This window comes from Nelumbo nucifera, chromosome 3 (genome assembly GCF_055504915.1).
Source record: "Nelumbo nucifera cultivar China Antique chromosome 3, China Antique-T2T, whole genome shotgun sequence".
Taxonomy (NCBI): domain Eukaryota; kingdom Viridiplantae; phylum Streptophyta; class Magnoliopsida; order Proteales; family Nelumbonaceae; genus Nelumbo; species Nelumbo nucifera.
The window spans coordinates 12,788,155-12,811,972 of record NC_142651.1 but is presented as its reverse complement, the minus strand read 5'-3'; the positions used below and the strand labels follow the sequence as shown (position 1 = coordinate 12,811,972).

The 23,818-nt window shown below is 39.5% G+C and overlaps 1 protein-coding gene across 9 annotated transcripts in view; it reads right to left on the bottom strand.

Moving 5' to 3' along the window:
* The window catches only part of LOC104596572 (inositol hexakisphosphate and diphosphoinositol-pentakisphosphate kinase VIP2-like), a 147,034-nt gene that overhangs the window by 73,051 nt on the left and 50,165 nt on the right, over positions 1 to 23,818 (bottom strand). For 8 of the 9 annotated variants that reach the window (XM_088901755.1, XM_088901751.1, XM_088901750.1 and 5 more), the window contains 2 exons: positions 19,236 to 19,340; positions 10,227 to 10,319 (listed from right to left, as the gene is read on the bottom strand). In XM_088901755.1, coding sequence (XP_088757881.1) covers positions 10,227 to 10,319; positions 19,236 to 19,340 — 198 coding nt within the window. The remainder of the gene's footprint in view (positions 1 to 10,226; positions 10,320 to 19,235; positions 19,341 to 23,818) is intronic. The other variant, XM_088901754.1, reaches the window with a different exon arrangement.

The following is a 23,818-nucleotide window of genomic DNA, read 5'->3' as shown; positions in this document are numbered from 1 at the left end:
CTTATATTCCCAATTCCCAAATCCCATTCCTTCTTGCATCTACATACCACATCCCATCTGACCCTATGGTCCTTCTTCTCCGCTCCCGGCTCCCAAAGAAAGTCTCTCATTAGTTTTTCTAGCCTACTAGCCACCTTAGCCGGAATCTTAAAAACTGAAAGGAAATAGATAGGAATGTTGGCAAGAGTAGACCTTATCAAAGTGATCCTCCCACCGAGAGATAAATAATTCTTCTTCCAGTTGGCAAGTCTTTTTTCGAACCTCTCCACAACAGGGGCCCAAAATTCACCTTTATGAGGATTATCTCCCAATGGTAAACCAAGGTAGTTTAAGGGCCAATTGGAAACTACACACCCCAGAATGTCTACACATTCACAAACCTCCCCCTCGCCCATATTGACTCCAATTATACAACTCTTCTCAAAATTTACTCTAAGGTTTGACATTTGCTCGAAGAGTTGTATGGTGAGCTTTAGGTTTCTAATCCTATTGATGTCCCCTCCTTCACAAAATAGAATTGTGTCATCTGCAAATTGAAGGTGTGTAAGTTGTATATTGTCTCTTCCAACTCTCCATCCTCTTATTAGCTCCCTAGAATCTGCTTTGGAGATCAATCTCCCCAATACTTCTGCAACCAAAGTAAACAAAAAAGGGGAGAGAGGGTCCCCTTGCCTAATCCCTCTTAGAGCTGGGAAATAGTCCACCACTGCCCCATTAACTAAAATAGAGTAATGACAATCCCTTATGCAACCCATCACCCATTTGTACCAAGTTTCTCCAAACCCAAAATTCAACATCACCTCTAATAGGAAAGACCAATCAACCATGTCAAAAGCCTTTTCCAAGTCTGACTTGCATACCACCCCACTTCTCCTGGATCTCTTGAAATCCTCTAGGCTCTCATTTACTACAAGAATCTGGTTTATTATCTGCCTTCCCTTGACAAAGGCTCCTTTGTTATTTGCTATAATTGTTGGGAGCACCTTCCTAATTCTAAAGGACAAGACCTTGGTAATGATCTTATAGAGGCTATTGACAAGACTAATTGGCCTGTAGTCCTTTGGGTGACTTGCATCACTTTTCTTGGGAATCAGAGCAATGAAGATAGAGTTTAGCCCAGGGTTGATTACTCCTCTGGTATGGAATTCATCAAACACTGACATGAGGTCTTCTTTTAGAATCACCCAACAATCCTGATAAAAAGCCATCATGAAAGCATCTAGGCCTGGTGCCTTTGATCTATCCATTGAAAAGACTGCCTCTTTAATTTCTTCCAACTCAAATTTCTTTTCCAACCACTCCCTATCTTCTCTCCTCAAAGTTGGCCAATCCAAACCTTCCAGCCACACCCTATTATTTAGGGGCCTTCTGAATATATTCCTGAAATGATCTGCACATGCTCCTACAATTTCTCTTTGACCTGTAATTGTTACCCCTCCAATCTCCAAACTAGAAATAGAATTTCTTCTCCTTCTACAATTTGCCAAAGCATGGAAGAACTTAGTATTCTTGTCCCCCTTTCAACCATTTGCATCTCGACTTCTGCCTCCAACTTATTTCCTCTTGGAAAATATGGTTCTCTAGTTGTTTACGCAAATTCCATCTTTGCTCCTTTTCCTCTCCTGTTAAGCTGCCATTCCCTTCTTTGCTCTCTAGATCTTCAATTTGTGTGATCACTCTCTGCTTCCTTTCCTCTAGACTCCCAAACTCTGATAAGTTCCATTCCTTGATCTTTGCCTTCAAATATTTAAGTTTTTTGTGAAACCTCATTCCATTCCACTCCACTGTTGGATTGCTCTCTGCCTACCAATCTTCTACTTTCTTGATGAACCCCAGGTGCTCTAACCACATGTTTTCAAATCTAAAAGGAGTGGGGCTCGCATTTCTCACCTCCTCCTTACAAAGTACAATAGGCCAATGATCAGAGGTTACCCTCGGGAGTGCTCTAGAATTCAAATTTCCCAATGTTCTTCCCAACCAATTGAGAACAAGAATCTGTCTAGCTTAGAGCAAATTGGGTTGACTTGGAGATTGGACCATGTATAACATCTTTGAGGCAATGGGATATACTTTAATTCAAAAGCATCAATAAACTGGTTAAATCTCCTCATACTTGTATTGGGCCTCTGCCTAGGACTATTAGTTTCTTCCAGAAATCTGATTACGTTGAAATCTCCTCCTAGACACCAAGGCCCATCCCACAGACCCCTAATGTCAGCTAGTTCTTCCCAAAATTTCCTTCTTTCAATTTCAAGGAAATTGAAAATTGTCCTATCAATTCCTCCAACCCAACAACTACCTAATTCTTCCACATTGTCACAACACCCCCCGTGGATCCCCATGAAGGTAAAGCCACCCAACTGATCCCCCTACCTCTCCACACACTCCTTGCCTATTTAATGTCAAAATCTGCTCTTTTGGTTTCCTGTAGCAGCACCACATCTGGATCTATTTTCTTGATGGCCTCTTTTATCACTGCTCTCTTTCTTGCACTCCCCAATCCCCTCGCATTCCAGCTAATAATCCACATAATTATTTGTTGACCACCCCTTGCACCTATTACCCTCACTTCTTCCCTTTCCTTCTTTCCCCTACAACACCGAAGCTTTTGTCTCCTTCCACATCCTTCACTAGTCTTTCAGCCTCACTTCTTTTTCTCCTTTTACTCTTGACTTCTTCTCTCTTTTTTTGTATGAATCCTTTCAGATCGTTTGGATCTTTCAGTTTACATCCCAACTTTTGTACAAATACTGCCACGGAGTCTTCACTTGTCAGCTCTCTTTTGTCTGTCCTTCCCATTCTCTCCTCTTGACCTAAGTCCCCATATCTACTCTCTTCCTCCTGACTTTTTCCTACCTGAACCTCTTCCACCCATTCCTTCTTAGAATCCATCTCCTCCTCTTTATCAATCATGATCTCACCAGTAATACTATTTACTTCCTCTTCTCTTCTATCTCCCTCTCTGTCTCTACTTCTATTATTTGCCCCTCCCCCTCCTTCACAGGCTGCAGGCTCTGAACTGAGACTGGTATCTGGAACACAGGACATAGAGAAAGCATTAGTAGCAAAACCTGAAAGGACACAAATACCTGGGTTATGCTGGGAGGGAGACGAGAAACTGGAAATGGAGGCAAGGGAGTCCAAGTCTTGAAAAGGGATGACAGTGTCGATTAGCTCCCTGGCTCAGGCCTGCGGAGAAAGCCTTCCTGTCTCCTTTGTTATACAGTGGACTCTTCCTATACCTGGTTGTTTGTCCCTCCACAGTTAGATTACTATCAAAACAATGATTGGGAGAGAGAGAAGGATGCCAAAGCTTACAAACAGTTAGTTTCACAGTAGTGGGTGTTTGCGTTTTTGCTAGGGCTTAATCCCATGTATAAACTCATTTGAGTTCAGATTTTGGCCAGCAAGGATCTTCCATCTATTCAAGAGGTGTATGCATTGGTTCAATCTGAGAAAAGTAGAAAATCCGCCATGAATCCTCCTGAGGGGGAGACCATTGCTTTAGCCGTAAGATGTAAAACTAATTCAGCAAGAAAGGGAGATGGTCAGAAAATGGTTGATGATAAAGATAAATTGTGGTGCACTCATTGTCAGAAATTTTGACACACACAGGAGACATGTTGGGAATAGCATGAAAAGCCTAAGTGGGCACAAGACCTAAGCAAGAGATCAGCACAAGAGCAAAATAAGAAACCAACTCAGAAGAAGTTCACCTCGGCTAACTTGGTCTCTCATGAGCCACTGAGTGGATGTACTACTGCGAATCCCCATGATTGCCCACTAGTTCTGATATCAAGGAAAATACTATCAATGCCTTCTGTGACCAGTTGGAGCAATATGGTAGGGCTCTAACACAAGCAGATTTTGGACCCACTCCTTCCACCTCTTTTGCTTCTTCTTCAGGCAACTTAGCTTCTACATTCCATGTGTCTACTAATACCTCCGAATCTCCATCTTATTGATTCAGGTGCTTCCAATCACATGACTGGTAAGTCAACCTTTTACCAATCATACACCCTTCTTTCTGGCAGAGATAAAGTGAGGATCTATATATTTGCCATTTGGACTACCTCTGTCAACTGTTTTACATGTTCCAAAGTTGTCTATTAATTTATTATCTATTAGTAGCATTGCACAATCTTTGAACTGCTCAGTAACCTTTTTTCCTCAATCTTGTCTCTTTCAGGATTTGGCCTCCGAGAGGACAATTGGTAGCGGAAACATGGTGAATGATCTCTATGTACTAGAGAATAAAGTTGGTCTTGCGGCCTCAGAGTCTTTGAGTCAATCCAATAAAGTCAGATTACTTTGTGGCACAATTGTATGGGTCATATGTCCTTTGAGTCCTTGATGTATTTGCTTCCAGAATTGTTTAAGTTAGTGTCAATCAATGATTTTCAATGTCAAGTGTGTCAACTAAGCAAGCATTGTAGAACTTCATTTCCTTTACATAATAAAAGATCAGTTCCTTTTTTCATTGTGTATTCTAATGTTTGGGGACCTGTAAATATTCCAATGGAGAATGGCTACAAATATTTCATATATCTTTCATTGATGACTTCTCTCAATATACTAGGGTTTACCCTATACACTCTCGAGAGGAAGTCCCTAAACTTGTGAAAGCTTTTCAACGTATGGTATACACACAATTTCAAACGGAGAAACAAATTTTCTAATTAGACAATGCCAAAGAGTATTTCCATGGTGACCTCACAAAATTTTTTGAAACTTGTGGCTTGCTTGATCGTAGCTCTTGTGCCAGAACCCCTCAACAAAAAGGGGTTGCAGAGAGGAAAAATCTTAATCTCCTAGAGGTTGCACAGGGATTGTTGATACACATGAATGTTCCAAAATGGTTCTGGGTGGATGTTGTTATGACTGCGGCTTATGTCATCAATTGGATGCCATCTCATCTCTTGGTGTACATGTCCCCTCATCAGCTCCTCTTCCCTAAGGTTCCATTGATTCCTATCCCTATGCGTGTCTTTGGGTGTAAGTGTTTTGTCCATGATTTATCTCCTACCCATGGTAAGCTAGATCCCAAAGCTATTCTTTGTGTCTTCCTCGGCTACACTCTCCCAAAAGGGTTATCGTTGCTTTGACCCCATTTCCAAAAAGTACTTTGTATCCATGGGTGTCTCCTTTGAGGATGTTCCTTTCTCTTCTACTTCTCCTTAGGGGGAGAGTTCAAGTGAGGAGAAACAGAAACAAGTGTTATTGCCTTTTCCTCGTGACCCTCCTCCATTTCGGGTCTTTTGTAGATAGCGGTACAAAAGTCAAGGCCGGGATCAATAGAGTTCAATAGACACAAAGCATCCTGAAGTTGTGCAACCTATGCCATCAGATTCTCAGGGGTTGAATCCCTCACCGCATCTAGGTACTATTATTCCAATTGATATTCCTGAACCCATTGATATTGACACTTCCAATTGTGATATGGATCTTCTTATTGCTAAAAGGAAGGGTGTCAGATCATGCACCACACACCACCCAATGTCTCATTTCTTGTCCTATGAGAATGTTTCACCCTCTTTCCGTGCTTTCCTCTCTGCTATTGACAGTGCTCCCCTTCCTAAGAGTGTTGTAGAAGCTTTATTTATTCCTGAATGGACAGATGCAATGAAGGAGGAGATCAATGCCCTTTACAAAAATGGCACGTGGGAATTGGTTGATCTTCCCGAGGGAAAGGAACTTGTGGGGTGCAAATAGGTATTCTTTGTGAAACATAAGGCAGATGGCACAGTGGAGAGATACAAGGCCCGGCTTGTTGCAAAAGGCTTTTCACAAGTGTATGGAGTTGATTATGCTGAAACCTTTGCCCTTGTAGCCAAAATGAACTCTATTCAGGTGCTTCTCTCTTTAGCAACAAATCTAGATTGGGAGCTCCATCAACTGGATATTAAAAATGCCTTCCTGAATGGCGACTTAGAAGAAGAAGTGTACATGACCCAACCTCCAGGTTTTTGTGCTAAGGGAAATGAGTAGAGAGTCTGCAGATTGAAGAAGTCTCTATATGGTCTAAAACGGTCTCAAAGGGCATGGCTCAGTAGGTTCCACAAGGCAGCTCAATAGATGGGATTTAAACAGTGCCAGTCTGATCACACATTCTTTGTGAAGAGAGAACAAGGAAGAATGGCAGCCTTGATTGTTTATGTCAATGACATTATTATCACCGGTGATTGGGATTGAAGTTGCCCATTCTAATCAAGGTTTTCATCTCCTAGAGAAAATATATCCTAGATCACTTGAAAGATACAAGGAAACTTGGAGCAAAACCTACTAACACTCCTATAGATGGAAACCACAGGCTTAGGGACTACAATGATGAGCACGTTGCAGACACAAAGCAGTATCAAAGGTTGCTGGGCAGACTTCTCTATCTATCTATGACAAGACCTGACATTGCATATGCAATGGGAGTCCTTAGCCAGTTTATGCATGCACCCAAGGCCACACACTTAGAGACAGCAAACAGATTTCTTAGATACCTAAAAAAATTCCCTGGGACAGGGCTCCTATTTGAAAAACATGGGCATATTAAAGTTGAGGTTTACACTGATGCAGATTGAGTTGGATCTGTGGATGACAGAAAATCCACTAGTGGCTATTGTGCCTTTGTTGGGGGAAATCTTGTGACTTGGAGGAGTAAGAAACAAAGTGTGGTGGTCAGATCTAGTGCAGAAGCTGAATAGGGCCATGTCTCATGGTGTGGCAGAACTACTATAGATAAAGAATCTCTTGGGTGAATTGGGCTTCCCTTTGAGTGATCCAATAGATAAAGAATCTATTGTGACAATAAAGCTGCTATCAACATTGCAGCCAATCCTGTTCTCCATGATAGAACTAAACACATAGAGGTTGACAAGCACTTCATCAAGGAAAATTGGAAAAAGGAGAAGTCTACACTCCCTACATCAGCTCTAAGGAACAACTTGTAGACATCCTTACTAAAGGATTGAAGTCCATGCGGCACTATAATCTTTGTGACAAGTTGGGGATGATTGATATCTATGCCCCAACTTGAGAGGGAATGATGTAATCTTGGTTATGTGCCGCAAGGGCACTTTTGTCTTTTCTTTCTTTCTTATTATTGTAATGGTCGCCCTAACATATAAATAGGACTGGTAATGCTAGCCCAGTTTTTTGGACTTCAATTTTCTCTTCTTTCTTCTTCTCTTCTCCCTTCTCCTTCTCCTCTCTTCTCTGTTTTGTTTCTGATCAATGTCACCTTGTACAGCCGCTAAACAAGGGGTGGGAAGGAATAGTTTATTTTGGGTTGTGTTGTGTTTATCACTTCCCCCTTCTTTCTCTTTTATTGTACTAATTTTTTTCTTAATTAGTGAAACCTGAACCCAACTAGGGTTGAGGCATCAAAACCCTAACTCAACCCTAAACCCCAATAAACCTGACCCTAACCCAACCCTATAGGATTGGGTCATGCTGGGTTTACCATTTAACCCGACCTATTGACATCCCTATAAGTAATATAGGGGGCACCCACAATGCCCTTACTCTAGCTCTTGCAGTTCAGGTCATTCATTCTTGATACCCTATATAGAACTTCTCTTGTTTTCTTTCTTCATTTGAACCTTATTTGTCTCTCTCCATGGCTTGGAGGTGCATTACCGATCTTCTTGAGGATACATAGTCAACTGATGCCAACATACTACTGATTTGATTAAGTTAGCCAATTTTGTTGATGAGAAGTCTTTAGACATGCCTATGCAGCTAAATATCAAATACAAAAAAAAGTCCATGACACAAGCTTGACATAGTTTCTATGAGAAGTCTTTAGACATGCCTCTTGACTTCTTCTCTCTTTACAAAGGCCATGACACAAGCTTGACATAGTTTCTAGTTGACAAACTGATGTGGTCCCAGCAGCCTTAATTTCATGGGGAGTGTAGAACAGAAGAAAAGCAGCAAATTTATCTACTTGTACTTTTAACTTTTCTTTTCATTGTACAATCCCTGTACTTCTGTATTTTATGCTTCTTCCCTTATTGAGGGCCTTCATTTTTGACACCCAATATAGAAACTTCTCTCTTGTTCTCTCATTTCATTTAAACCTTGTCACAATTCTTGAATCTCATGATCGAACCTAGGATTATGTGGAAAAGTGCTAGTGCAGTGATAATTTGGACTCTGTTGGAAGAAAGAAACAATAGAATTCTTTCAGGCAAGGAGAGGAGTAAAGAAGAGGTAAGAGATTGCATACTGGTGAGGGTGATACATTGGCTCAGGACCTTAGATTCTTTTTCAAATTGATCCTTTGATGATATATGCAGAAATTGGGAAATAGTGGCCAGAAGCTCCTCGTAAAAAGAAAAAGAAAAAACCCTATGGAAACAACCAGCTGAAGACTTCGTGAAACTAAATTTTGATGGGAGCAGCCAAGGCAACCAAGGCCCCTCAAGCATAGGAGGGGTGCTGAGAAACAAAGGAAACATTATGACTTTATTCTCCAGTCCTATGGGAGTGGGGGATTCCATTAGGGCAGAATTGGTTGCAGCTATGAAAGGTTTACAGATTGCTAGTGAACTGGGCTTGATAAATGTGGACATTGAAGGGGATTCAAACTGAAGGATCCACAGTCAAAACTCGGTGCTTTAGGGATGAGATGAAGAAGTTTCAATAGCTAACTAGGAACATGAACCTGAGAATACTTTGGGTTAGGAGAGCAGCTAATGCTATAGCATATGGGTTAACTAAACAAGGAGTAAATAGGAACAGCTTGTATTGGGCTCAGTTGTAATTGACATTTGTATTGTGAATTTGTGATGTTGTGCCTTTCTATAGGATGCTTGTACTGCTTATTTTCTTTGATCTTTAACAATAATAATTGTATTTATCACAAAAAACTAGGAAAGAACCTTCTACCAAGGTTTATATGGGAAATTTTCAAAAGGGTTAATTCGACAAAGCTGAACAACTAAAGATTACATATACTTCTTATATTGATAATAATAAAAATTGTATCAACTATCAAGTATATCATGAAATCTATATATCATAGTTGTCAAGGCGACACCTAGGTGTCACCTAGGCGACAAGGCGCCCTTGGAGGCTTGCCTCGCCCAGTCGCCAAGCAGTTTTGCATATTGTGTAATAAAATACTTTTATATTGTTATTTTTTTGAGATTATAATTATAAAATAGACATTATTAAAGAAAAATATTCATTTTTTGTGCTTATAAACTAATTTCTTTTTATTATTTTCTTATTTGTTAGGGTTTAATCAACACAAACATTGCTAACTGCTGAATTGAACCCTCAATGACTTCAAAATCTGAACCAATAAGGGAAGAACTTAAAATTTTGTCTAATCAAAATTCCTATAACAAAAATAGGGGTTCAGCCCCTATATTTTTTGAATTTTCTTTCCTTTCTTCTTTTTCTTCTCGTAAATATGTTGATTTTCTATACTTAAACATGAAGTTTATAATTTCTTATGAAAATTATGGATAGTTATTAAAGAAAGTTGGTTATGGAACCTAGGGAACTACCCTAGGATATGTGATTTTTACTTAAAAAATCCATCGCCTAGGCGACAAGGCGCCCCCCTGTCACCTAGCCTTGCCTTGGCGCCTTGAAAATTATGCTATACATTAAATTAAATTACTACTGGAACAGGTGTATTCTAGTAATGTGGGTTAAGCATTCGATTAGGAGTTTAATAACAACTTAGGAATCTTCCATGTGAAAACTGAGCTTCGGAATCAAAATAATTCCCCATGTTCATTTCGGCACCCCAAATTCATGGAAAAATTTTTGCCCCAGCAAACTATGCAACATGTTCTAGATAAGTCCTATCCCAACAGAAACTTTCGAAGTTAGAAAAAAAAGGCTATTATTGATCAACCAGAACTTTAACAATAGGTTGGAATACAGCTGACATGGACTGCAGGATTTAACACGTAGCCAACCCATAAGACCCACCATCAAATGAACGATCAGGATTGACCACATGGTTCTTCTATGTAGCTAAAATAAAGAAGGCAACATAGGGAAACTCCCTGCTTGACCTGATTAGGGAACATTCTCCCTGTATGTAGATTTGACTATGGAACCCATATCAAAAGCAAACTACAACTTTTGATCCTTTAATACCATTGGATGGGTAACTTTATAGAAAACAACAGCAACCTACATACATAAAGCAAAATAACCAGATTAACATTAAAAAAGAAATAACACTTTTTGATGCTATACATATTGCTTACTTCTTTTCCATCAGGGTTCCTCATAACAACACCATCAACAACAGGAGACTTCCTTGCCTCAGCATGTGCATATTCTGGGCCAACTGTATACACCTATAATAGCATGAATATAAGTCTAAGCCTCTTATAGTTCAAATGAAGGTAAAAACATGTCTAATGGGAAAATGCCAAAGTAACACAATGGCTGAAGATAAAGCAATGGCAATCTCATGGTTGAAACAAAAAAAAAAAAAAAGAGTTCAGGAGCACAGAATGGATAAAAGTACACACGACAATTCATACAAATATATTACCCAAAATTATAATCAATACAAAATTTTTTTAATGTGCAAATGCACTTTAATCTGCATACCAGAACGCAACCACAAAAACAAATGATGCCTATCGTTGACATGAAATTGCAATTCAATGAAGACATAAGGCTTTAAAGATCTCTCCACATTGGTGTTCTTTGTCTGACAGAGGGTCAATTCATCACCCCATCATCTATTGTCATTTGTCTTCCAAGATTAGGAATCCTACTTCCCTTTTTCTTCTCCCTGTCTCTCTACAGTTCGATGCAATAGCCTCACTCTAATAATATGTTGGTTTTATGGAGTAAGCATTTTTCTCTTGCTTCAACTTCAAGCAGGGGCGAGATCATATTATGGGGCATTTGGGAGGAGAACACCAAACTATTTTGCATGTAATTCATTCTTTTGTGGTGGTTATCAATTTAGTTACTCTAAGGCCCTGTTCGCTTTTCAGTAAGTTACTTACTCAGGTAAATGCAATTACCTAGGTAAGTGCATTTACCCATGTTCTTTTATTTCTCATGTAAATAAGGCAATGACCATTTTAGCCATAAAAAATCTATTACTAAAAAGGGCATTTTTGTCCCGTTCAAGTGTTGCCAACTTTCCTCCTAGGTGGGAAAGTTATTTACCCACCTAGGAGATGGGTATCACTTACCCGGGTAAGTGATACCCAGGAAAATAAACTTTCCCTGGTCCCCACATAAATCTAAAAAAAGAACATGGGATTCTTGGTCAATGGGAACCAAAATCCCATTACCAACTTTCCCCCCGTTCAAAATCTGAAAAAAGAACGCCCCCTAAAGAGGATCTCATTGGAGTTTCAGTGTTAAGGAGTTCAGAGAATATCTCATTCTCTTGCTTGAAATCCATCATTGGCTAACCAATCATTTTTTTTTTGGTGAAGCAATAGCTTCATTTTTTCACATGGCCTTCCTTTATTTGTTTATTTTCCTGTCGTCCATCGACTCCTCTTTCTAACCAATGCCCTTCTTAATGTGATTTTATCTTTGAAACTAGGGTGAGGGAAATAGATTTAAATCAGCCACCAATAATGGAGAACATACAAGTGCTGGCTCTAACTCATCTTACAGAGGAGGACAAGTATACTGTTGATACCATTGTATTTGCACAAAAGGATATCAAATCATGGATGATATTTCTATAAAGAGACTGGGCCGAATGGGTCCTAGTATCTTCTCTTGTAATATCTTTTCTTTTCTTGTTGGCTAATGGGCCTCTCTTAATGGGCCTGTTATTTCTTTTTGTTTAATCTCTTTATGTTACTGCCTAGCTAGCCGCCCACTTAAGGGCATACTTGTCATTACTCTAACGTTAATTCTTAATAAAAAATGATTAGAGGAGAAAGGGAAGATAATTCGATTCTTCTTCTTCTTCCTTCTCTTTTCGCCATCTTCTTCTCTTGTGCTGCTGCTCTTACTTCTCTTCTTCCTTTTTTTCTTCTAATCTTCAAATTTACACCTAATATTTGAGGACTGGTTTACATCTTAGTATCAGAGCAGGTCTATTTCTTCCTTTTTTCTTCTTCCTCTTTTCCCATACACCCTTAGATTAAGAGAGTGTATGGAGAGATAGATTTTCTATAGTTCAGAGGATCTCTGGCCTAGTTGGTAGAGGGTTTGGAGAGTTTAAATCTGGCTAGATATTGCCAAGAAGTGGTGTTGTTCTATTGCTGCCCAAAACCCTAGCCGATTAGAGATTTTCGAAGGTACAGGTAAAGGTGAAGCTTTGGGTGGGGCGCTCTGTGCTTGGGAGGTCTTGTGACTCCTAAAGGAGGACGGTTCAGGATTGAAAGAGATTAGGAAGTTCTGGTAGGAGCGGTTGCATCTTCTTTCTTCCTCCTCAACAGCTGGACGGAGCAAAACCCTAGTTTTCAAGCATCTGGGTTCTGGTTTGACTTCAAGTAAGTTTATATAGACAAAATTTCTGGTTCTCTGATTTTCGTTTGATTAATGGAGCCATACGGAAGTGAGTTCAAGCAAGTGCCGATTTCCAGCCTTGGCTCGGTAGATTCCGTTTTGACTGGAGTGACCACAGACAAGCTAGATGGGACAAATTATCTTGCTTGGGCACAATCTATAAGAATTTATGTCTATAGTAGAGGAAAACTCGGGTATCTCACAGGTAGTAAAGTGAAACTCGAAGAGACAGACCCTGAATTTGAGAAATGGATGCAAGAGAACTATACTGTCATAGGATGGTTGGTCAATTCTATGCAACCCCATATAAATCAGCATTATCTCTGGATGTCTTTGGCTAAGGAGATATGGGACAGTGTTACTGAGACCAATTCACAGAAGTTGAATGTAGCCAGAGTCTATAAGTTGAAAAGTGATGTGAAGAACCTAAGACAGGGGGAGAAGAGTGTAGCAATCTACTACTCTATACTGAAATCCCTATGGCAAGAAACTGGTGTAATGGAGACAGTTGTATGGGAGAGTAAGAATGATGCTGAAATGTATAGGAAGTTGGTGGAGAGAAATAGGGTGTTTGAATTTCTCACTGGACTCAACCTTTTCTCCCACTCATTGTGTTTTTCAGGACCTGCAATCTCAGAGGATGATTGGGAGTGGCCACAAGGCGAACGAAATATACTTGCTGGACACATCGGATCGAGCTTTGGGACCACCTCATGGAGTTGCCTTAGAGTCAGTTTTATCAGAGTCTGTTAACAAAGTCTTATTATGTCACTTTCGGTTTGGTCATTTGTCATTTTCTGCTTTGAGTCGTTTGTTTCCAGATATGTTTAAGGGAGTGTCTTTATCGAGTCTTCGTTGTGAGTCGTGTGAACTGGCAAAGCATTGTAGACATTCTTATTCAGTAAGCAATAAAAGATCTCTTTCTCCTTTTCATATTGTTCACTCTAACGTGTGGGGGCCATATCATTTGCCAACTATGGGGGATTATAGGTACTTTATCCTTTTTATTGATGACTACTCTCGTTACACTTGGATTTATCTCATGAAATCCAGGGATGAAGTACCAGCTATTGTGCAATAATTCCATGAACTCATCCTCACCCAGTTTAACACTCGTATCAAAATATTCCGTTCTGATAATGCTAAGGAGTATTTTGAGAGAACCCTCTCCGCCTATCTTGAAACTTTTGGAGTTATTCATCAAAGTTCTTGTTCCTACACTTCACAACAAAACGGGGTGGCGGAAAGGAAGAACAGACATGTGGTTGGAGTTGCCAGATCCCTCTTGTTTGCATCCCATGTTCCTATAAAATTTTGGGGAGATGTTGTTCTTACTGCTACTTTTTTGATCAATCGTATGCCCTCTCGGGTCCATAACTTCAAAACCCCCTTTAGCCTTCTCTTCTCGGATGAAGATATTTTTTTCTCTTCCTCTCTGTGTTTTTGGGTGCACTTGCTATGTGCATATTCACAATCATCAAAGGCACAAGTTTGAACCTAAGGCTCGTAAATGTGTTTTTCTGGGATATGCTTCCACACAGAAGGGATATTGCTGTTTTGATCCAGTTAGTGGCACCCGCTTTGTATCTCGGGATGTCACCTTTGCTAAGTTGACTACTTTCTTTAGCATTTCTCCCGAGGGGGAGAAATCTGAAGAGCCATTTGCTATGTCTCCAGCTGTTCCTCTTCCCATTCCTCTTGAGTCCTATCATGAGGTGTCTACTTCTCCCATTGGACCTACCTCTGATATTCCTATTCCTCCTCCTCCTCCACCTCATTCTCCTATAATTCCTCCTCCTATTCTCCAAAGGTGGTACCAAAGGCAGAGATTCAGACATGGGTAGGTTGTTTCCACTCCTACAAAAGAGCCTCTTGCTCCTCCCATCATTACTGAGGTAACAGATCAGCCTTCTTCTGACCCATCTACAACTTTCCCAGACCTTGACCTTCCTATTGCTCTCCGCAAGGGCAAGCGGAAGTGTACAGCCCATTGTATCTCCAAACACCTGTCTTACAGCCTTCTCTCTCCTTCCTACTACTCTTTTCTTGCTTTTGTTTCTTTCCATGTGATACCCAGGTCCGTACCAGAAGCCTTATCTCAACATGAATGGAGGGATGCTATGATGGCTGAACTGGATGCTTTGCATAAGAACCATACTTGGGATATTGTTGACTTGCCTGAAGGGAAGGAACCAGTGGGTTGTAAATGGGTGTTTACCATTAAATATCACTCTAATGGCTCTATTGAGAGGTTTAAGGCTAGGCTGGTTGCTAAGGCTACACTCAAATGTATGGTATTGACTATCTTGAGACATTTGCTCCTATAGCTAAGATGACCTCAGTCAGGGTTTTGTTATCTCTAGCCGCTACTTTTGACTGGCCCCTACACCAGTTTGATGTTAAAAATGCCTTCTTGAATGGAGACCTACATGAAGACGTCTATATGTCTTTGCCTCCAGGGGTGTATGAGAAGGAATGCAAGGCAAGGTGTGTAAACTGCAGAAATCTATTTATTGTCTCAAACAGTCTCCTCAGGCTTGGTTTGAGAGGTTTGAGGCTGCTCTTGTCTCCTTTGGCTACACACAAACTCAATCTGATCATACCCTGTTCTTGAAGAGAAATGGCTCTCTGGTGACCTTCTTGATAGTTTATGTTGATGATATTGTGGTCACGGGTAATGACACTCAAGAGGTCAGTAAACTAAAAAGATTTCTCAACTCTGAATTTGAGATCAAGGATTTGGGAGATTTTCGGTATTTTTTGGGCATTGAAGTTGCTAGATCTAAGGATGGTATCTTCATTTCTCAGCGTAAATATGTCCTTGACCTCCTTGCTGAGACTGGTAAACTTGGAGCTAAACCAATCTCCACTCCTATTGATCCTAATCATAAGCTTTCTGCTACAGATGGTGAGCTTTTATCTGATAAGGGGGTGTTTCAGAGACTGCTTGGGAAGTTGTTATATCTTTGCATGACTCGGCCAGATATTTCCTATGTAGTAAGTGTTATTAGTCAATTTATGCATTCTCCCAAAGATACTCATTTAGCTACTGCAGAAAGGGTTCTGTGTTACTTGAAAGGTACTCCAGGGAAAGGTATTCTATTTGCCAAACATGGACACATGAAGCTGGAAGCTTTCACTGATGCTGATTGGGCAGGATGTATTGATGATAGGAGATCCACCTCAGGTTATTGTGCTCTGGTCGCTGGGAACATTGTGTCATGGAGGAGTAAGAAACAGTCTATAGTTGCTAGATCCTCAGCTGAAGCAAAATACAGGGCAATGGCACATGGTGTGTCAGAATTATTGTGGCTACGATCCCTTTTAGAAGAATTGGGGGTTGACTACGAGAAGCCGATGATGCTCTACTATGACAACCAAGCAGCTATCAACATTGCACATAATCCTATTCAACATGACAGAACTAAGCACATTGAGGTTGATAGACATTTTATAAGGGAAAGAGTTTCGTTAGGAGAAGTTTGTTTGCCATTCATCACATCAGACGAACAATTGGCTGATATCTTGACCAAGGGAGTTCCAAGAGGGAAAATGGCACACTATATAAGCAAGCTGGGCATGATTGACATCTATGCTCAGCTTGAGGGGGAGTGTAAAGAGACTGGGCCGAATGGGTCCTAGTATCTTCTCTTGTAATATCTTTTCTTTTCTTGTTGGCTAATGGGCCTCTCTTAATGGGCCTGTTATTTCTTTTTGTTTAATCTCTTTATGTTACTGCCTAGCTGGCCGCCCACTTAAGGGCATACTTGTCATTACTCTAACATTAATTCTTAATAAAAAAAGGAATAGAGGAGAAAGGGAAGATAATTCGATTCTTCTTCTTCTTCCTTCTCTTTTCGCCATCTTCTTCTCTTGTGCTGGTGCTCTAACTTCTCTTCCTTTTTTTCTTCTAATCTTCAAATTTATACCTAATATTTGAGGACTGATTTACATCTATTTCTATATATCCGAAATTTTTCGGATACAGCAGTCATTTTTGTTTCAAAAAATAAAATCATGCATATTGACAAACATACCCCACATAGTTCTAGGTGCCTTGGGAACCAACTTATGTCACAATATAAATGATAGAAAGTGAACTTGCTGATTACTTTGTTGGGAAAACCAAGTGATTCAAAAATCCAAGTGAGGAATGGGATTCAAGCTATGGAAAGCAGGCAAAAATGGTGTTTTTCCCATTAAAATCCTTTTTTTATGAGCATATGTTTGGTCCATCTCAAGAATCATTTTCATGGAAATAGATATGGGAATCCCATCTTCCCTCAAAAGTCTCCTTTATTATGCAGACAGCAGCCTTGGACAAAATCCTAACTGTCAGTCTGCCAAAAACTTAATTTCCAAAAATAAAATCTTTGATAACATTTGCAGCCCGTTACTTACATCTAAGCATTGCCCAAACTATATGGGGTCAGATACATTGTTTATGCATTAGAAACTTACTTAGTATGGGCTCACTTTCTATAGCTTTTCAAACAAAACTGGATGATTTCTCCAGAACTCTCATTCTGGTTTTATCATGGCTGGAGAAGGTTTCTGTGGCAAGGTAAAAATCCTTGGAATTTTCTACTATTTTCTCTATGTTGGTGTGCATGGAAAGAAAGAAACAAGTTTTTCTATAAACAACTCTCCGGTGGATGGTCTGGTTGGAAGATCGAAAGATCTACGGTATGCTGAGCATTGATCCAAAAGGAATTCAAAGGATTCTCTTATGACCATTTCAAGTGGAATTAGGAAGCCATCATCTTCAATTCTTCTTTTTATGTATAAAAGGTATAAACTTGTGCTTGCTGTACATGATTTTGAACTCATTAATCATGTAAAGTTTTTATTATCTTGTTGGGGCTTCCCCTATTATAGTAGTATAATACAATGTTTTCAACCCGTCGTTGACCCGGCCGGTTGAACCATTCAAACCATCACCCGGTCAGGATTCCTGGTCCAGTTCAGTCAAAACCCATCAGGTGATCAAAAACCGTTGACTTGGTCAAGAACCATTCCACCTGACCGGTTCAACCATTGACCTGTTCAACCCAATCACCGAGTCGCGGGTTGCACACTCAATACATGCAAACTTTTGGAGGCCATAACTTTGCACTCTAATGTCCGATTGGGTGATTCTTTTTTTATTTTGGGTAACTTTCCGAGACTTATGTTCCTTGCCCTGCTATTTTTGTGAAAAAAACCTTTTGGCCTCAAATTGAAATTTTTAATATTTTTATAAATAAAAAATTAAAACTGAATTAAAAAAACATAAATTAAATAGAAAAATACATATAAAATATCTAAAAAATAATTATACATTATTTATTGATAAAATATATATTTATGCACATATATATATATATTCATATATACATATATATGTATATAAATGTATACATATACCTTAAATACATGTTGGGCGGTCTGACCCATTCAACCCGGACAGTTGAACTGATGACCTGTGACCTGGAGGCAAAAACGGTCCGGCCTCCGAGTTGGTTTTTAAAACATTGGTATAATATATACCTACACCTAGACCTATTCATGGGCTAGGTCGGGCTAGGCTTTGTCTTTGTATTAACAAAATATACCCAAGCCTAAGCCCAAGCCCAAGCCCGAGCCCGACCAAAAAGTTGGAAAAATATTTTTTCTTTTTTATTCAATAAAAAACTGTTTTAGTTATATTAAAAGACCTCGAAACCTAAAAAATAATGTAAGATCACACTATTACTTCAAAAAAAATAAGAATAATAAAGAAAAAATATATATTATATAAAATATATTTCTATTATATAAATACATTATCAAGTCGGGCTTGGGCTCAGGCTCGGGCCATGATTTTTTGAGAAAGCTCGAGCCTAAGCCCACGAGCTTGATATGTCCAAGCCCAACTTAGATCGGGCTGGACCAGGCCGGCCCATGAACAAGCTACACCCTTTATAAGAAAAAGAAAAAATAAAGAATGAAAACCTGAACAACTAAGAAAAGGATGGAAGAATTGCATTATTAGATTTCTAGGGCAGATAGAGGTGGCCCCCTTGGCATGTCTGGCATCTCATCCATTTATATTGATTCCATACTTGCTTCTTGTAACTGATAAATTACACACAATCCATGGGGCCTTGGATCTATCAGGTATGCCACCAACTCCTTACCAAGGGTGTACGTATTTCCAAAAAAACATATTTAGGTTCTTTGCTATTAACAAAGCACACCTAGGGCATTTCGCCAAAGAAATCATGATATGGATCCATTTCCATATGCATAAAATCACCATAGTTCCTTTAATAATGAAATTTGTTTAATTAAATTTGGGGCCATAAAAGATTAAAAAAAACAATCCTAGAAGACCTATTTTATACAAGTGGGCACCTGATAGGGTCTCAAAGCAGAGTCAAGAAGAGGTTGAGTACCAATTTAAGGCAAGCAACTACCATAAGTACCACAAAGAGAAGTGCCAACTCCTTTGTGGGTACTCTTGCTAAGCAAGGAGTGGGAAGGGAACAAATGTTTTGGGCAATATTGTAATGTGTTTCTTTTTTTCCCCAGGGGAGGGTTAAGAAGGTTTACCTCTCCCCTTCTACTGTGTACTATTTTCTCTAATCTTTAATGAAAATTCTCTGTTATTCATCAAAAAAAACCTACCATAAGCACTATAAAAATGTTTTGGATGAAAAGGATGTTCACTCAGTTGAATGCTAGACCAACAATTCTCACTTAAACACCAATTTTAGAAGTCAATGAATTGAATAGAACTGCATAGATAAGAGAACCTTGACATCAGTTCCTCCTGTATGCATGAACTCCTCATATATATAAGAGCCTTCACGTCTCACTCGTCTAACCTCAGGATGAAATTCACTAGATCGGTTACCAACCTGCAACCATAAAGTCCCTAATCTCAGGTCTTTCCTCATAAACATGACATTAAATACTAACATAAACAATTATGAATAGAAAATTGAAAGGAGAATTATCTATGGACAGGAAAATATTGTACATCATAATATGTGCCAAGTCTAGCACAAGATTATGAGAACTTCATTAAAGAAAGTTACTCATACAGAATAAACTAGATCACAGAATATAGTATAACTGTGTAAGAAAGAAAACCATTACCATGTTCTCTACAATTTAGACCATGTATTGTCCAAGAACTACCCATGGATGTGCAGCATAGAAAAAAGACATAAATAACCTAGGTGATGTTTGGTTGATTTCCAAAAAGACCTTTCAAAGGTCAAAAATTCAAAAAATCAAAAGACAAAGGTGTCGTTTGCCAAGTCTTTTTAGAAAGATCTTCTAGCAGCCTAGATGGCCAAAAGACATATTGAGCTTTTGGGGTCTTGTCTTTAAAGACAAAGACTATTTGGTAAGTGGCTTGGTCTAACGGGCTTTTAAAAACCCATTTAGAGGCTATCCATCACACAGAAAGACCAAGAAGCTTCATTTGAAGCTTCCCAAAATTTGGCATTTTCAGTCTTCTTGGGTCTTTTTGTGTACATGTCTTCTCATCTTTCCAGATTTTAGTTACCAAACAGAAAAGACTAGTTTTCGGTCTTTTGAGCTTGCCAAAGCCCAAAAGACCATGTAGAAAGACTTGCCAAACACTGCCAAAGATAAAGCTGGAAAGCTCATTTGGTGACATTGCTCTCCATATGCTTTCTCTTCACCTCAGAACAATGGTAAATGACCGCAAGGTGTTCTGGTTTCCATAAAAATAGCTTGCCTGATCAATGTCCTCAAACTTGGACCAGACCCATCAGTTGGACCATAAAAATGGAATCAGTAGGTTGTTAAAAATGTTGACTTGATCAAACCTACCTTAGATACATGGGTAAGCCTATGCTATAACCTATAATATTTATTGTTTTAAGCTTACTTCAATAGAAACAAGCTTTAAAAGAAAGTCAAAAGTTATTTGTTATTTTTATTTATCAAAACATAAGTTATTTGTTATTTTTGCATTTTTTTTCTTTTTTCTTAGGCTTCTATTTAAGTGATCTGAACAATTCAACTATATGGCTGGACCACTTGATCAAGGTTCAAAATATCAAAACATATCGTATCAGTGACCTCTCGATACGCCCCTATAGTGGGTGTTTCAGGGTTGACCTGGTTCAGGGGGTAGACGGGCCTTAAACCGACCCCTCTGAACCAGTTTGAAAAAAAAACTAAAAAAAATAAAACTGAGGCTTGATACAGGCCGATACGCCCCATTCAAAATAGAAGCAGTGGTGGAAAGATGTATTAGTAGAGGGGGACTGTCAAACAGAAGAACATCTGCCGTGGAAGTTTGGTGAGGAAGGCAGTGGCTATTGGGACTTCGTTAAATGCCTCATTCAAGTGGGTTCCCAGAAGAACAAATATGTTGGCAGATGCTTTAGCAAGACCAGGGGTGGAGAAAGGGGTACTAGACAGGGGTTGCCCATGTCCGGCTGTAATTTGTAAAGCTTCTGGTGTGTTGTTTCTTGATTTTCTTTGTTTCCTTCTCCTTTGTACTATTTAGGCCTGCTGCATTTCGAGCAGTTAGGTTTTTTTTCTCTAATGAAAGTTTCCTGTTAATTATCAAAAAAAGAAATTCCAAAGTAATAGTGAAAATTTGACAGGAGATTAACAAGTAGTAAGCAGGTTCATCACTTGCTTTGCAAAAGAAGCATATGTGAGATAAAAAGTACCAATCTTCTCCTTTGGAGGAACTGACAAGTGTTGATTTTCATGTGAACCACTCCCAGAGAAAAATATTATTTTGGGGGGAACTAAACAGTGCAAAATTACTTCAAAAGAGAACACCATTAAGGGATACTAGACTGATGCCAAGACTTCAAAGAAAGGCACACAAAAATACTTATCAGCAACCAAGGTTCTACAGTCAGACCTGAACAGGAAAAGAAAACACTATCCAGAAAATTTACCAGAGCCAAAATAGCAATTCTTACCCTAAGGGTTGCTTTTCTTGTGCCTCCTTTTTCAAGTTTCTTTGTTTGTCTTCCACACACCCCCCCCCCCTAGCCTTTCCCTGCTAAGGAAGTTTGGTATCGGCCAGTTCCACCCAAAATAGAAGTTTTTTGTTGGGAAGTGTTTCATGGTGTAGAGAACACTGATGTGGTTCCCACTGTGTTCGTATGGCAGCATATTTTTGTTAGTTATGTCAGTGTTAGTTGGTAGTTATTTCAGTTTGTTATTTCAGCTTTATTATTAGTTTATTTGCCATGTAAGCAATAAGGGCAATTCAGCCCTTTTACAATTAGTCAACATATATAAATATTAAGAGTGGGTCAACAGATGTCAAGATCAACCCTCTCTCTTTTCAAAATCTCTTAGTGTGCTTCTTCTCTTCTCTCCTTCTCTTCTTCTTCTTCTCTTCTGAAATTTCTTCATTCTTTTTCTTTTGAATTCAAGACTGATTGTAGTCTTGATCGACTACTTGGTATCAGAGCCGACCTAGGAGCTCTTATGTAAGTCTAATTAGATTGGCTACATTAGAATCTCCTAGGTTTAGAAGTTTTTCAACAAAGAAGGAGGATCGGCTGATTCTTGGTGTGCGGCTGCTATTAAGAATATTGTAGAAGGCTGGGAGAGTTCCAGTAGTCAGGAAGAATCAGAAAAGGCTTCGGATCCTCAAGATTAGGGTTTTGCATCAGACAGAAGGTGGCGGCCAGAGATTTTCTTTCATAAAGTAAGTTTTTTCTTGAGAATAACTTTGAAAAAAAAATCGTCTTGGTCTATTCTGAGAGGTGTGGCTGGAAAATCTGTTTTTTTCCTTTAGGGTTTTGAGAGAAAACCCTCAAATTCAGAACTGTTGTTGGTTTCAGATCAGATTTTGAATTGGTTTCATACAGAATTCTGTTTTCTTTGTTCTTTGGAAGACCTAGTCCGGCTGTTATCAATTGTTTGGGTGCTGTTTTTCTATTACAGTAGTTTAAAGGTTTTTTTTATTAATTCTTGACCAAGAATAGAGTTCAAGAATCAGAGGGAAGGTGTTTTGGGGACTAGCAATTCCGGTAACATGTCTAAGAATGCCTTTCAGATTACAACTGTGAAGTTTGATGAATCAAACTACTTAGAATGGGCTCAATCGGCCATGATGGCCATTGGGGGTAGAGGAAAACTCAGTTACTTGTTGGGAGATGTGAAAGAACCAACTAAGGAGGACCAAACTTATACCAAATGGGTTCAGGAGAACTATTTGGTTACGACATGGCTGTGCAACTCTATGCAGCCACATATCAGCCGGAACTATTTGTGGGCAAAAACAGCCAAGGAAATCTGGGATGTCATGAAAGAGACTTACTCCCAACCCCTTAATGTTGCTAGGGCATATGAATTGAAGTGTGAGGTTAACAACCTTAAGCAAGGAGAGAGACCAGTCTCGGTTTACTTCTGTACCTTGAAATCTTTGTGGCATGAAATTGACCACCTAGAAACACTTGAGTGGGAAAGTCAGAAAGATGCACTCACTCATAGAAAGCAAGTTGAAACTAATAGGGTTTTTGAATTCCTAGCTGGTCTGAATCCTGACTATGATATTGTGAGACAACAAATACTAACAAGGGACAGTGTGACCTTATCTCAAGCCTACTCCTTAGTGCATAGTGAAGAGACTAGGAGAAAAGTTATGATGCAGCATCAGCCCTTCCCACCAGCCTTGGCAGCAGTTAAACCTAAGTCTGGGGGTGATACGATGAGGGATATAAAGAAGGAAGATAAGCGGGATCTAGTGTGTGAACATTGCAAGAAACCTAAGCATACTAAAGACACATGTTGGAAGCTGCACCTTCATTTAGTTCTAGCAAAACTGAGGAACAAAAGGGGTAATGCTAATATGGCTGTTAATACTGATTCTGCATCCTCATTGGGCACCAAAGGCACGCCTCTAGACACCCTAGCTGCTGTCCGGGCTGCCCTGACTCAGTTGGAAAAGGAAGTTGGGAATTCGGCTCAATCATCTCAGCCGCCATCAGCTCCTCCCACATCAGCCTTTGCTCATTCAGGTACTCGGGCCTCAGCTTATCATGCTTCAGCTCCAGGTAACACTGAACATTGTTGGGTAATAGACTCAAGTGCATCTGACCATATGACTAGCTTGCCATCACTGTTCACTACCTATCACTTATCTTCTGGTAGAGATAAAGTGTCCATTGTTGATGGTTCCCTTGTTCCCATTTCTGGCAAGGGAGACATCAAGTTGTCTAATACCATTTCCTTATCTTCAGTTCTGCATGTTCCTAAGCTTAATAATAACTTGCTTTCAGTCAGTAGTATTACAAAACATCAGAATTGTTCAGTAACTTTTTTCCCTAACCGATGTGTTTTTCAGGACTTGGAGACAAGGAAGGCGATTGGGACTGGCCGT